General features: G+C 46.3%; 1 protein-coding gene across 2 annotated transcripts in view; it reads left to right on the plus strand.

The window, feature by feature from the left end:
- ARHGEF12 (Rho guanine nucleotide exchange factor 12) overlaps positions 1-16,622 on the plus strand; it is a 715,358-nt gene that overhangs the window by 174,516 nt on the left and 524,220 nt on the right. For both annotated transcript variants that reach the window (XM_085645963.1, XM_085645964.1), the window contains 2 exons: positions 7,952-8,086; positions 8,369-8,440. In XM_085645963.1, the coding sequence (XP_085502089.1) occupies positions 7,952-8,086; positions 8,369-8,440 (207 nt within the window). The remainder of the gene's footprint in view (positions 1-7,951; positions 8,087-8,368; positions 8,441-16,622) is intronic.

Below are 16,622 nucleotides of genomic sequence, written 5' to 3' on the forward strand. Positions count from 1 at the left end.
GGTAAAATTGTCTAACTGTAACATAATTGGCACTTACTGTGGCACCTCTGTTGTTCTCTATTAAGTGGTACCCCTGGTACCTAGGGCATGGGTAACAAAGAGGGTCCCTAAGGGATGCAGCGTGTATTTTGCCACCCAACGGGACCCCCATTTGAATTGCATGCAGCCTGCCACTGCAGACTGCATGCCATGGTGCAAACTTACTGCGTGCCATGCCAAAGTCACTGCATGTAATATATGTAAGTCACCCCTACAGCAGGCCTTGTAGCCCCAAGGTAGGCTGCATTATACTACATGTGATGACATATCTGCATGAGAAGATGTGCCCCTTTTTGACATGGACAACCCCACTTTTTGCCTGGTAATTGATGCACTGTTGACAGAAGTGCACTGTGTTCCTGCTATCCAGGTCCCCAGTGCTAGATCTCTTCCCTAAACCTGTACAATTGTTCCTCCAATTGGCAATACCTTTAGCACCCCTGGAAGACCCTTGTAAATTGTACCCTGTGCACATAGTGCATGGGGACTAAAGAGGGTCCCTAAGGAATGCAGCACATATTGTGCCACCATAATGAACACCAAGGCACCCCTGTAAGTCCCTGGTAAATGGGACCCCATGTACCCAGGGCATGGGTTCTAAAGAGGGCCCCTAAGGGCTGCAGCATGTATTGTGCCACACTCATGCATGCTGCCATAGCAGGCTGTGTGGCATGGTGCAGACAAAAGTGAAGACATGACCGTGTTCACCTCCTTTGTGCCAAGCCTGCAGACACTGCATGCAATATATGTAGGTCACCACTTCTGTAGGCCTTACAACTCTAAGGTAGGTGCATTATATTACATGAGGGCAGAAACAATGCCTTCTCCGGCTAGGTGTTTTGTCACCTACTCCAAGCAGGATGGCTAAATAATCAGCATATCAAGGCAGGAGGCTTCAAAGACCTCTGCCACCTTTGATATGTCCACCAGGCTTCCCCAAGACTGGGGAAATGCCACCCCCTGGCCTGGGCCCATTTTACACCAGGACAGGCAAGAAAATTAGCTAGTCAGGCGGTGTGTTTACCATCAGGCTAGTTTCACCCCTAAGGTGGGCTACCTGATGTGAACACGAAAACTAGAATTCCACCATCTTTGTTTTTGATGGGATTATTTTCACTGGGCCAGGGTTATTCCCACTTCCCACAGGAGGTGGTCATATTGGGGGTGTAGTCACCCTAAAGTTGAGTAGCCCATTGGCTACCACCTCTCACTCCCCTGAACGCCCCTAAATTGAGTATTTAGGTGGTACCCCTAATGCCAGAAACTGTGATTAGATGGACCCTGAAAAAGAGGACAAAGAAGAGCTGCAAAAATGAGAACTGAAGACTTGCTGTTGACTTCTTGGCACCAAGCCCTGCCTGCCTGCCCCAGTCTCTAAAATTGTAAAGAAACTGACTCACAACACTGCTGCACTTCTACAAAGAACCCTGGTAGACTGCCAGCCCTTCACAAATTGGCAGCAATCTTCCTTGGATTAGAGTAGCTACTCACCTGCAGTCCACAGGCACCAAAACAGCAGAGTCAAGTTTACCGAGCAGCTGCTTCACAGTCATACCGATGCAGCAGCCGCCCAGAAAGAGGTCACCGTGCTCGAGAAGGTCAGATCTGTCTCCCTACCAAGAGAGAAGATGCCAAGACTAATCGGAGCCGCACAGCACCAATACCTGGGGTACTGGAATCCTTTCAGCAACCAAAGCCTGTTCGAGTCCAATCTGGACTCCACACAACACAGAGCCAAAGCAGCCATTAAGTCATGTCAGCACCACAGACACCCGCTTGCAGAGTGGCTCAGATGTCCTGATTTTTGCACAGTCGACCGGCGATACTGACAACTGCAAGGTTCTACAATGCATCAGCCCAGCCGACCTAAACCCTGTGCACCCAAGCACCCCGGTCCAGGTTTGTGATAATTGACTGTGATGCCTTGTACCCCAAGACCCTTGTGAACTGAGCCCCCCTCGTTGGGAGCTACGGGACTTGTTCCCAAGTCCCCCTCTGCAGCCTGTTTTTATGTGTCCCCCTTCGGTGTAGCTCGTAAGGCCACCAACCTGACAAGGGCCTCTGCACCCACATGACCCAGGGCAGGCGAACCCTAACTGCTGGACTACTTTGGACGTTACTCTCCTACCACCTAAAGTCCTAAAGGGGGCACCTGGAAACCTACTGCAGGTACCTGTACACCAAATATGTATTTTGCTCCCATAGGAAAGCATTACGCGTAAAGGGGAATTTAAATGAACTTTATTTACCTGTGATATTCGATATTTTAAAACATTCATACTTGCTTACAAATTTCTTGGTATTTTTGTATATAAAAATAAGAGTTCATTTTCTAAATTGATCTTGGATTTACTCTTGGCGTGTGTACCTCATTTATTGCCTCTGTGAGTACAGCAAATGCTTAGCACTACCCTCTTATAAGCCTAAACTGCTCACCCACACTACCACAAAAGAGAGCATTTAGTGTTATCATTTGTGCCTCTGTAAAACAGTAAGGGTTGCCTGGACTCTCTACACAGTGTACCTAATGTTGGTGCACTATATAGAGAGCCTGGTTCCTATACCCCTGTGCTGTTTAGTTCAATTCCTAGATGGTACAAGTGAACAGCTAAGCCATCTTAAGTATATGTACTGGGCACTGGTTATTATGAGTTCCCCAGCTACATGATGGATTTACTGAAACAAATAATGCTTGGTATCAAACACCTTGTCTTAATAAATCTGTACTGCTGCCAGTATAAGATTTATTATGACATGCACCCAGAGGGCACCTTAGAGGGGCCCCTTAAAATATCTATCACTGTCTAATGTGCTGGATGACTGGTCTCGTCCAGCGTGCCACCACAGACAAGTTTCTGACACCCTGCAGATTAAAACCCATTCTCTCTAAGGGCAGAAAGAATGCCTGTTCCGGAGGAAGGTTCATACCTTCTTCAGCAGAATGGATAGTGATTTAGCATATCAAGGCCAGGGGCTTCAAAGCCCATGCCGTCTTTGATATCCGACCCCCGACTTCCCCTAGACCTGGGAAATGCTACCCCCTGCCCTGAGGCACATTCGACACTAGGACAGGTGAGAAATTAGCTATGCAAGTAGGCGTGTTGCACCACCAGGCTATTCACACCTGTAAGGTGGCTTACTGATGTGCTCCACAAAAGAAGGTTCCATCGTCTTGTTTTTGGTGGAATTAAGAACTCTGGTACAGGGTTATGCCCACTCCCCACAGCAAGTAGTCATATATGGGGTGTAGTGGCCCCAGGGTAAGTAGCCCATTGGATACTACCCCCACTCCCCTTAACACCCCTAAATTCAGCATTTAGGGGACCCCCTGATACCAGGACTTCAGATTTGGATGGACACAAAAGGAGTGGACAAAGAAGACAGTTGACCCAGGATTTGAGGAGCACAACTGACTTGTCCCCAACCCTCCAAGCCTGCCTGCTGCACCCGACCCTCTTGGACCAACTGACTCGTCCTGTCACCAGGAACACAGATTTGCTTGACTAAAGAAGGACAGAGAAGAGCCGAAGAACGCAAGAACTGTGGATTAGCTGTGGACTTGGCACCAAACCATGACTGCTTGCTCCTGTCTTGACAATTGCAAAGACCTGACTCATCCTACACCAGCCAGCCAGCATCTTCCCTGAAGTGGAGTAGCAACTTGCCTGCAGGCATTGACCGCACTGCCTGGTTCACCGATCTGCTGACCAACTGGTCCACCCACACAGCAGCAGGCCTGGAGGAGGTCACCGAGTGTCCCGGAGGCCAGCCCTGTCAACCCATCCAGTCTTCGAGACATTGATCCACTCCAGAGGCTCCCTGCACCAATACCTGGGGTACTGGAACCTATTGGAAGCACCTAGGCTTGTCTGTGTTCAGTCCGAACACCTCTGCCACCAAAACCGGCCTGCATGTGGAGGGTCTGCAACCGAGGCCAGCTCCACGCCAGAAGTCGTCTTACTGTGTTTCTTCTTTCCCCTGCTGCAGGTGCACCAAGAACTGTGAGAGCCTCAAACACGCCGAGCCTCTGGACAAAACACCTATGCACCTGAGCCCCCCTAGCCAGAGTCTGTAGGAAACTGGGTTTTTTGTTGTCGATGTCTCCCCACTTTTAGCCCCCTTTTTAGCTATTAGGTGCTGATTTTCAACTCTATTATAGTGCACTGGGGCCTGCCAAAAGGCCTCAGTGCCAGTGCTTCTTCCCTAAAACAAGGTGAAGTCTAATTGTTCTACAGTTGTCTAAGGACTTTAGTACCCCTGTAAGTCCCTATTAAATGGTGCCCCAAGTACCTAGGGCATGAGTGTTAAAGAGGGTGCCTAAGGGCCGCATCATATCTTATGCCATCCTAAGAGACCCACATTCAAATTCCACATGGACTACAGTTTGCAGGCTGTCTGACATGGTGCAAACCATGAGTGAAAACATGACATGACACACTCCTGTGTGTCATGCCAAAGTCACCATCTAATAGATATAAGTAACCTCTACATCAGGCCTTTGAGCCCGTGGAAGGGTGCATTACATTCTATGTGAGGACATAACTTCATGGGCAGATATGCCTCTGTTATGTCTTGTTCTATTACTAGATATTGCAAGAGAGCAGGTAAGCCAACTTAAAGTATATGCTCGGCACTGGGCAAAACGTGTTACCCAGCTACATAATCGCTTTTCTGACACCTGTGGTGTTTGGTATCAAACACCCCATATTAAAAAACCCACACTGACAGCAATGATGTATTTATTATTAATGCATGCACCCAGAGGGAACCTTATAGGTACCCCCTAAAACCTATCATCCCTCTAGTTTGCTGGTTGACTGGACCAATCCTCCCTGCCATCATAGACGAGTTTCTGACCCCCCAGGAGGTGAGCGCCCCGCTCCAAAGGCCTCTGCAACCTTTGATATGCGCCCCAAGACTTCCCCAGAAGGGGGAAATGCCACCCGTGCCATGGGCCCATCTGGAACCAGGCTGCACTGCCAGGCTGGACACACCTCTAGGGTGGCCTGCTTGAAGTGACCATAAAGTTAGGAATTCCATCATCTTGTGTGTGGCAGAATTAGGAATTCTGGGACAGGGTGATGTCCACTCCCCAAAGGAAGTAGTCATCTGGGGGTTTAGTGACCCAGGGGTAAGTAGCCCATTGGCTACTAGCCTTCACTTTCCTCAACACTCCTAAATTCAGTATTTAGGGACCCCCTAATACCGGGACTTCAGATTTTGATGGACACAAAAGGAGTGGACAAAGAAGACCGCTTTCTCGAGAACCGAGTAGCACGACTGACTTGGATCCAACCCTGCCAGCTACACTCTACCCTCATGGACCAACAAACTCGTCTTGCTGATGTGCAGACTCTAAGACAACCGGGGGGTTGCCAGTGCTTTGTCAATTGCCTTGGAGTAGAGGAGACACTCCCCTGCAGCCGCAGGCACTAAAGAAACAAGACCATGTTCACCGACCGACCGTTCACCGGGACTACCAATGCAGTAGCTGCCCAGGAACAAACCGCACTGCTCCTACAGCTCAAATCCGTCCTCCCTCCAAGTGTGGGGATTCCAGGACCTACCTACCTACCTACCAGTTCCCCAGTACCTGGGGTACTGGACCCCTTGCAGCAACCAAGGCTTGCTGTGTCCAGTCTGGACAAAAACACTGAGGAAAACCGACTTGCTCATCGAGGGACTCGTGGATAGTGAGACCCACATTGTGAGTGGCCCAGCTGTCCTTTTTGCCCCTCTTCAGCAGAAACCAAGACCAGGTGGGAGCCTCTGACCGCTGCCACCTGACACTTCAAAGCACCTCTGCCCACGTGCCCCACATCCAGAGCCCGAAGAAGGTGAGGGTGGCAGTGGGGTCCCCAAGACCTTCTAAGATTAAGCCCACTCTTGGATTTACCAAGACTAGACTTCCAGTTGCCTCCTGCTGCAGGGCACCCCTCCAACCGCGAGAGACTCCACACCGAACCAGACGCCAAAAGACACCTCTACACCGAGCCCCACAGCCCAAGGAGAAGTGGACCAAAGGGGTACCTGCATGCCTGAGCATCTCAAGTGTCGATCCCCCCCTATGTGTTTCCCCAGACTTGTCCCCCCAGTCCCAGCCTCTTTCTGACCGGACCATTTTCAATGAAAGTGAATGGGATGCCCGAGCTCGTGACACACCCAGAGGCTCCTGTGGTGTCCTGTTATTGTGGCCTTGGGCCTTGCTGTCCCGGAGAACAGTCCTGTAAGTCTCTGTTAGGTGCCCGAATGCAGTACATGTTTTTACCCCGTAGGATATCACCCCTCCTGAAAATTGCAGGGTGTCAACTTTTGAAAACTGTAAAATTTCATAACTCGAAAAGTACTTGCCTGATTCTGATGATCTTGGTATGTGAATTCATATAAGAGTATGTCTTATTTTTATAAATCTTTGTTTGATTTTTTTATTGAGTGTGTGTCTCATTTACTGCCTTGGTGTGTGCAATAAATGCTAGGCTCTACCCTCTGATATGCTCTGTTTTCTGGTAGTGTGGACGAGCAATTAGGCATTTGGGGAGTCATTTGTGCATCTGTAATTCCTTTGGGGTTTGCCTGGACTCTATACACTGTGTACCTTTTTTGGTCCACGATATAAAGTGCCAACTTCCTACAAAGTCCATTAAAAAATGGTGTCTCTTTGGTCCTGAGCCCTTCAGGTGCCAAGCCCTCCTTTAGTTCTGCTGGAGTGGTCCCCCAGCACCCCTCCTTGCTGCTTTTCTTTGCAGGTACTGTTCCCCAATGACTTAAACAGGTATCGTCTGAGGCTACCTTCGCTGAAAGCACATCTGCACCTGGACACCCCAGGGCAGGTAAACCTGAACTCTTAGTGCTTTCTTGTCCCTTTGCCCCTACTTACTTTAAGTCTGGAAGAACAATCCTGTAAGTAGTTTACAAGTGACCCCATGCAGTGTATGTTTCTCTGTTAGGATAACATTACCGCGTTCGAGTCTCATGCCTTAGATCTGACAGCTGTATTTCAGTGGTTCTGAAAATCGCCAACTCATATTACTTGCCTTATCTAGAAGATCTTGGTGTCTAAGAATATACAAAAATGTGTTATTTTTATTATTCCCACATCACATATCCTTCTTAGCCAAAGCACATTGTGTATTTGAAATGCAGGCCCTAACCCAGTCCCTTCAAATTCTGGTTTCCATACAACTCCAAACTCCTTTTCTTTTCCAGTTACCAACAACTTAAGCTTGGTTGGTGAACTCCGCTTGCGGAGTTTTGCGCACTTAACGGAGCATGCGGAGTTCCCATAAACTCTAAATGGAGCAGAGTTTTTTCCCTCGCTCGCGCTCGGCAACGTCAAGTTGGCGAGCGAGGAAAATCCACCTCACGCCGGGATTTTTCCTTGCTTGCACTCGCCAAGATCTAGTTTGGCGAGGGTGAGTGAGGAAAATCAACCTCCGGGCAAGATTTCTGAACGCTGGTGGTCGGATTTTCAATGCGAGTGGTTGCAGCAGGTCGCAACAACTTGTGTTGAGAAACATTCCGTTCACATTGAGAAATCTACTCAAGCAACAGAAAGGAAGCTGAGCCCTCTTGCGCTGCTCACGGTGCTGTTAGCGATTAATTTTCAACGTGGGACAAACACCTGGCGCTCAAAATCACAGTAAACAGCTTGATCCTAATGCACTCCACTGCTTGTGGAACTCTGCGTAGCTCCGTGGAGTTTTTTTTGTCACTTCGTGGAGTCCCGCGTAACTCGACAACTCCTCCCAGTCTTACAATTTCCGTCCAATTCATTCACTTTCTTTAAGTCATTGCCCCAGTTTTCTGCTACTCACTCCAGGATCTCGGTGGGTGTTTGGTGCTGTGGGGGTCCGCTTCTTGTAGTAGTATCCAGTGAATGTATCTGAGCAGTATGTTTTTCTCTCTTTCTTAGGATAGCATGTGGGCCTGCAGACTTGGCACAGATTCTCTGCAAATCAGTGAGATGGAGGCAGACTGCAGTGATGAAATAGTGAAGACAGACTACAGCAGCATAGAAGGGTCATGTCCAAGCAGCGAAAACACTGATGTGAGTTGTGCAATGACTATTGTCCGTTCATCTATAGAACCTGACCTTCCCCTATTGCTATTTATTGGTTTATGTCTTTACAAACATCTCAACCGTGGTGTGTCAGGACATGAAACTGTGCTTTAGCAACAAATCATAGCTCACATCTTTGAACTCTCTCTCAGCACTTCCATACCCTACACTGTTACTTTTGTGTAAAACTCACCTAACATTCCGAGATGTGACAGATTAGAACTGATGATCTGTCTTTGTCCTATGTGCTTGCTCTTTATCGTTCTTCAGAGTCCAAGGAGCTGCCTTAAGGAGAAACTTGCTGTTGAAGAAAGTCCAGAAAAGAGTGAGCTTCATGATACTGTGAGTGTGAGACTTATCCTTTAAGCCTCATTCTATTCCACTAGCAAGTTTGTCTTATGCCCAGTGTTAGGATGCACACAGAGCACATTTTGTGTACACATTCTTTTTAGTGAAATAATTTTCACTGCATGGCATCCATGCTTTGTGTCCTGTAACAGGTCTTGTCATAGGAAACATCCATCTTTCAGTTTGGGACAGGAATTAGAATCAACACCTGCTACAGTAAGAAATAATTGCAGATGTTTCATACACTTAAAGAGAACTGGCATTGGAAAATTGTCCAGTCACTGTGTGATCAGTTTGTTACAGCAGGGTCTATTGGCTTAGATTTTCCTTTGAAAGATCTTGTGACATAACCTCTACTCTGATGTGGGTCACTGTGGTTTACTAGTATGGTCTTTTAACAGAGATTTCATATATCATATTTCAATCTGTTCTTCTTCGTCCCTGTGACAGGGAAAAGTTATAGGCCTTCCTCTGAACATAATATGTTTGTTAAGTATCCCCCAATAAAGTGCAGGCATACAGACTTGCTTTATTCTGCAGGATGCAATCAGATCATGCAGTGGGATCCAGTTAGACCTCCATCTTTCCCTAGAATAGAGTCCCATAATATTCCTGCCTAGCCTGTTGTATGGATTATCTCTTTGGTAAGGAGCTCAACGTATTGAAATCACATGGACAGGTAGTTGTAGGTAACTTGCCCTATCTGTAGTGTCATCCCAGAGTTTTCGCCTTTTGCTACAGCCTATATTTTTGCTGGCTGTAGAATTGTGCACTTTACCCCTCTTAAATAGTGATAACGTTCCTTTGCTCCCCCTCTCAACATGATGAAATTGGCATACCCAAATTGACATGTTTAGCTTGCCTGTAAGTCCTTAATGTATTGTATTAAGGGTACCCAGCGCCTGTAACTTAAATGCCAGTAGTGGATTGCAGCACCCATAGTTCAGTCCACTACAGTGATCGTGCAAACATGACTGCCGGCCTGGCATTTGTATCCTTGCTGTTGCAGTTTTAAACTTCCAATTTTACTGTCAACATAACCCCTTTTGGCCTTCTATCCTACAAGGCAAGGTGCATGGTATTTAAAAGAGGGACATGTAAGAATTTGATCTCAAATATGTACTTACTATGAAAAAGCCCCAACACTGTTTTCATTGGTATCAAGGATGGCTGTTCCATAGGAAAAGAGGGGTAGCATGATTACATTTTATAATGATAATTCGGTCAGGAAATTGCTAGAAAAATCAACTATTTTTATAATCATTAAAAATTCAATTCAGTGGCAAAGCCTGATCTTTCTTTTTATAAATTTGAAGGAAAAGTTACTTTTAGAAAGTTACCTTTAATCTGCCTAAAGCCTCTTGATGCCCTTTTGCATTTCTCTCCCACTTCAGCCAGCCAATATAGTATTTAAAGAGGTGTGAATACTACTAAAGCAGAAAATAAAGGCTTTGGTGTTCGGAGGTAGTGTTGTTCCCTTTACTGAGTGGCCATTGTAATTGGCATCAGGAACTGGCTTAACTTCAGAGTACTCCCCTGTCGCAGGCTAATGTTGGCTGACACCTGGGCATGGCCCATCCTTTGTTCCCCGAGTCAGGTAGCCTCTAATCACAGTGGGCCTCTTTTTGACACTACAGTGAAAAATCTTGGTTGTCAGGCTGCTGGACTTGCACTTATAACATTGGGGGGCACACATGAAACAAAGGAAGGTCAGAAGAGGAATGAACCTGCTGTCTGTGACTTGAGAAGAGCCTAGAAGATTGGACCTGTGCTTCCCCTTAGATCCAGGAAAACAATGTTAACTCCAAGGGTCATAAGATTGACCTGCTGTTAAAGCATAAGGAACACAACAAGCTACAAGGGGTCTTTGCTTGTAACTGTCCAGCTGACCATTGAAATAAGTGGACCTGGACTAGGCCCGGCTGCTTGGCCTCTGCCTGACACCTTGTGGTTCTCTGAGTGGATTGGGACTTGAAGGACTAAAGTCAGAAGGTTAAATGTTTAATGAGGATTAACCTGATTAACCAAACTCAAATTGCACCTGGGTCCCTGCTGTCTACTGTGACCATTGACTTGTGCATCTTTTTGTATGATCACATCCCCAAATTTTGGTATGATGCTGCTGTTTTTCGATTCTGTAATGCACTAGATCCTGCTGTCCAGACCTCAATGCATGTGCTCTGTCCCTCAAAGCTGTGTACAATTGATCAATACACAATTCACTTTTGTAACTTACCTCTAAGTCCATAGTATACCATACAAGAGGTACCCAGGGCTAGTCACTAGTGTGCTGCAGATCTAAATTGTTCCACCACAACAGTGACAATGGTGAAAACGTGATCCTAGGCCTGTCGCTGCAGCCCATTCTACATAGCAAAAAAAAAACTCTTGCCAAGTCAAGACTTTCCTTTTTAATATTATTAAGTCACCCCTAGTGTAGGCCTTGGTAGTCTAGGAGGAAGGGTGTTATATATTTAAAAGAAAGGCATGTTCCTCACAGGTTTGATGTACCCTGACGGTAAGAAACAAAATTGCCATTTTCGCTGTAGTAAGGCAAGTGGCCCTATTGGTTAAAATAGAGTTTTGCAGCGTGAATCCTTTTCTGGATTCACATACTGTGCATTATTCCGCCATCTAGTGGTTGGGTCCGGAATTGTTTTTATTTTTTTTGGTCGCTGTCAACCACCATTTGGTGCCAGGTACGTTCCCTGAGTGACGTCGGACTGTATCCTGGAGGTCAACTTGCGTAGTGGCCATCTTCAGATTCTTTTTTCCGCCGTTGGGTCTCGAAGCAAGACAGGAAGCTCCAAAGAAAGTTTTTCGTTTTTCCCTGAAAAGACTTAAAAAGAAGACTAGCATAGAAGGAGCATTGAAGGAAACACGAATGATCGACGCCGCACCCAAAGACAGGAGCAGGGCGTCCTTTAAACACCAATGGACCAATCCGGTCCACAAATGGTGAGGTAGGGGTCATGGAGAATACCCCTTTCAAATTCTGCCCCAAGTGCCACCACAAGTACGCACAGCGTGACCTACACGACGTGTGCAACCTGTGCATACCGAAGGACCATCAAGACAAGGATTGCGAGGCCTGTGCAGCATTCCAGCCGAAAACGCTCCGGACACGCCGAAACCAAATGTTAATGTTACCACAACTTGTAAAGCGCAACAGCTGCCCCAGCAAAGACAGGCCCACTACGCCACAATGTCTCAGCCGTCGAAGAAACCTTCCATGAGAGACATGGATTTCTCCAACGATGAAGAGGAGCATGGGGCTCCAGCGGAATCGACACACGAAGGATCAAACGACGAAATAATGGAAAAGGACTCCGAAAAAATCCACGCTGAAAAGAAGGCAAAGGAGTCGATAAAGAAGACGGACAAGGTAAGACATAAAGATCCATCGGAACCGAAGGCCCACAAACATAAAACGCCCAAGGCAGCCCCGACGCCGAGCAAGAAGGCGATCGAGGGTCAGCCGCGATCAAAAGAATCCCACGGAACCCACCCAAAGATTACCAAAGAGGGAAGATTTCAAAAGGCACCAAAGCCAAGGGTCGACACCGAACCCGCAAAAAAGGGCACAACATTCCCGAAAAGTAACATCGATGCTGAAAAGAAGAGAAAGTCCGCCGAGAGGGCCCTTTAGGTCGAAAAGAAAAGTAGAAGACTTGAAGAGGAAATGGCACTAAAGGATTTTCGAATTCCTAAAGCATGTGCCGTCGAACCAGAGCTGGAAAACGTCGACGCCGAAGAGGCAGAAGATGCTGAGTGGGTGGAAGAAGGGATCTTCGACTCCCCACCAACACCAGAACCTTGAGGCGAAGACCCCGAGGAATATGGAGACGTCCGGGAGGAAGAGGAAAACTCAGAAAACTTCGAGGACACATGGAACGATCTCGACACTGAGATCCCAGAAGAAGAGATCTGCAACTACCCTTCAAAAGCATCACCCCCAGATGACATTGCTTTCTACAATGAGGCAGTAAAAAGGACAGCAAACCAATTTGGGATTCCTCTGGAGGAAGAGAACGGGGGCACGTTTCCTGCTGGAAACACTAGCACCTGCAACTAAAGGGACACAATACCTACCCATGTTACTAAGTATCCTGGATCAGGGTAAAGAAGCCTTTAAAGAGCCAGACTCAAACAAAGGAGTAACTCCCAGAGTGGGGCAAACAATATAAGCCCTCTTCAAAGGACCCAAAATACATACAAGGAAGTACTATACCTGACTCCATCATTGTAACCACGGCCAGAGGTAGAGCAAACGCAGTCTCCAACACAGGGCCTCCACCAGAGAAAGAAAGTAAAAGGATGGATATGGTGGGGAGAAGGTTGGGGGAAAAAAAGCTGCAACTCAGTGGCGCATTGCCAACTCAAATGCCCTGTTAAACAGATATGGCCACCAACAGTGGAATGAAATCGAAGAGCTTCTAAACAAACTCTCAGAGGACAGAAAGAGAGTAAAATCTATTGTCCAGGAAGGAAAAAATGTGGCTAGCAGTCCTTAAGTCAGCCCTAGATGCAGCAGACACTGCCAGCAGGCAAATGTGCACTGGAACAATCCTCAGACGGCATGCCTGGCTCAGAATAGCTAGCTTTAAACAAGAGGTCCAAACATCAATCATCAACAGACCTTTTAACGGAGAAGCTCTGTTTGGGAAAGAAGTAGACGAATCCCTTCAACAAATTAAAAAGGACAATGAAACAGCAAGGGCAATGGGAGCCCTACAACAAAGAGGTTCTTTTAAAAGAAGAGGCTTCTCTAACAGGAAAACCACATGTAGAGGGGGCTTTGGTCAAGGACAACAAATGCCACAGCAATCTCAAGGACAAAACCAAAACCAGCAGTTGGGACAATAGTCTAGCTACCAAGGGTGGCAGCAACAGCAGAAGCAGCCCTTTCGAGGGAGAGGGAATGGCAGAGAAAGAGTACCGAAACAGGATCTAACTCTAAGGCCAATCTTGGACTTAAAATTCATAAACAAATTCATACTGACGCAACACTTCAAAATGTGTACACTTCAAGAAATACTCCCGCAAATCCAAAAGAAGTATTATTTGGCAACAATAGATCTAAAAGACACCTATTTACATATCCCTATGTACAAAAAGCACAGAAAATACCAGCGGTTCCTGCACTACAAGACACACTACCAATTGAAGGTACTTCAGTTCGGCTTAAAATTAGCCCCACGAGTGTTCACAAAGTGTCTAGCCGCAGTGGCGGCACATCTAAGAAGAGACAAGATCCATGTCTACCCCTACCTAGACGATTAGCTAATAAGGGGACGCACAAGACAGACATGTCTCAATTATGTTCAAAAGACAATTCAAACTCTACAAAGACTGGGTTTCTCAATAAACTACAAGAAATCATCAACAACACCAGAAAGAGAAAAAAACTTCCTTTTAGTAAGACTAAACACATTTAACGCCAGGGCTATCCCACACAAGCTATCCACCACAAAACAGCCCTCTCTTCAGAGGGGACAGTCTCTGACAGTCACGAAGGTTATGAAACTAATGGGCATGATGGCATCATGTATCCCACTTATCCCTCACGCTCGCCTACTCGTGCACCCGTTTCAGGAATGGCTCAACAACAGCTGGTCACAAGCCACAGGAAGTTGGGAGGATCTAATGGTTCTTACACAAAGCGTGCAAGCAGAGACACAATGGTGGGCATCCAACATAGCACAGGGGAGACCTTTCAGGGACCCAACTCCATCTGTGACAATCACTACAGATGCATCCCTCAACGGATTGGGAGAACATCTCAACCAGCTAAAAAACAGGACTCCACCAAACACAACAATTTCCTGGAGATGAAAACAGTTTTTCTGGCACTCAAGGTGTTCCAGAAACATATTCATAGGAAAACAGTTCTAATACAAACAGACAATACAACCACAATGTTCTTCCTCAACAAACAAGGTGGAACAAGGTCCTTTCCACTGAGCAAACTGGCCCAGGAAATCTGGCATTGGGCAATACCCCAAAAGATCCATCTACAGACAATATATCTACCAGGAGTAGACAACATCACAGCAGACCAACTGAGCAGACAGAACACTTGCTCTCACGAATGGGAGCTGAAAAAAACAACTATTCAGTACCTATTCCAGATCTGGGGAACACCAGTGTTGGACTTGTTTGCAACAATTTCCACCAATACCCCTATTGCAAAGGGTGCTACAAAAGGCAAAGGAGCCAGGAACAAATATGATTCTTATTGCCCCTCATTGGCCAAGGCAAACATGGTACTCTACTCTCCTAGAACTATCCAAGGGAGAAATGATCAGGATCAAAACAGAAAAAGACCTGCTGACAATGCAACACGGCCAAATATTTCACCCGGAACCAGCAACACTGCAACTAGCAGCTTGGCACCTGAATACATGGAATTTGGTCATCTCCATCTACCGTTAAGAACCATGGAAGTACTCAAAGAGGCAAGGAAACAATCCACAAGGAAATGCTATACAGCAAAATGGAAGCAATATACCACATGGTGCATCGCAAACAACAGGACCAGTTCCATAAAGACACAAGAAACTGTTATCACATATCTTAGTTACCTCTTGGACAGCAACATCAATTTTTCAAGCCTTGCTGCCATAGTGGCATACACGAGAGGAAAATCACGCAGAAGCTTTTTTTTACTAGACCAGTCATAAAAAGATTCCTAGAGGGAGCCAAGAGAATAGCTCCACAAAGAGCTGCACCTGTACCAACATGGAGCTTAAATACAGCACTCTCGCAAATAATGAAAAAACCCTTTGAGCCCATGCATGCAGCAGACATCAAACATATTACCCTAAAGACGGCCTTTCTCATTGCTATAACATCACTACACGGAGTAAGTGAACAAGACAAGAACCCTATTTACAGATCCACAAGGATAGTGATCTTGAAAACAAACCCACAATTCTTGCCTAAGGTGGTATCCAAGTATCACTTAAATCAAAACATCCTGCTACCAGTTTTCTTTAAAAACCCAGAAACTAAAGCAGAAAGAAGCCTTCATACCCTGGATGTTAGGAGAGCTTTACTGTACTACTTGCAGAAAAAATAAAAAATAAGAAAAACAAAACAATGTTTTGTTGCACACTTGCATACCAACACAGGATATGTGGTCACGAGCAACTATTGCAAGATGGCTAGTACAAGCTATCCAGATATGTTATGGAACTAATAATGCAACCAACAGCTCACTCCACTAGAAAGAAGGTAGCAATGCTTGCATTTATGGCCAATGTACCCATTGATTCCATCTGCGCAGCAGCAACATGGGCATCACCACACACCTTTACAAACCATTACTGTGTGGACATAGAGATGAATAAGAAAGCTCAAATTGGACAGAGGGTGCTCCAACACCTGATTCCAAAGTCTTCTTTTCACCACAGCCTCCCCAAGTCGGGAGAAACCGCTACATAATCTAATGCACAGCATGTGAATCCAGAAAAGGATTCACGCTGCAAAACGAAATGGTTACTTACCAGTAGGAGTAGCTTTGCAGCTTGAAGAATTTCCTGGATTCACATGCGACCCACCCGGCCTCCCCTACAAGGACAACAAACAGGTGGGGAAGTAAAGGACTACATCACTGTTTATTAAAACCATCTCAAAGATTACAAACCAAAGAAAAAAGATAGCCACCATGCACGTCGACCTCCAGGATACCGTCTGACGTACTTGTGGTGTCACTTGGGGCAGAATTTGAAAGGGGTATTCTCCACGACCCCTACCTCCCCATTTGTGGACCGGATTGGTCCCTTGGTGTTTAATCGGACGCCCTGCTCCTGTCTTCGGGTGCGCCGTCGATCGTTTGGTTTTCCTTCGATGATCCTTCGATGTTAGTCTTCTTTTTAAGTCTTTTCTGGGAAAAACTAAAAACTTTCTTCGGAGCTTCCCGTCTTGCTTCCAGACCCAACGGCGGAAAAAAGAATCTGAAGATGGCCACCACGCACATTGACCTCCAGGATACAGTCTGACATCACTCAGGGGACGTACCTGGCACCAAATGGTGGCCGACAGCAACCACAAAAAATAAAAGAAAAAAAAAGACAATTCCGGACCCAACCACTAGATGGCGGAATAATGCACAGCATGTGAATCCCAAAAATGTTTCAAGCTGCAAAACTACTCCTACTGGTAAGTAACCATT

Source organism: Triturus cristatus, chromosome 3_1, assembly GCF_964204655.1.
Source record: "Triturus cristatus chromosome 3_1, aTriCri1.1, whole genome shotgun sequence".
Classification (NCBI taxonomy): Eukaryota; Metazoa; Chordata; class Amphibia; order Caudata; family Salamandridae; genus Triturus; species Triturus cristatus.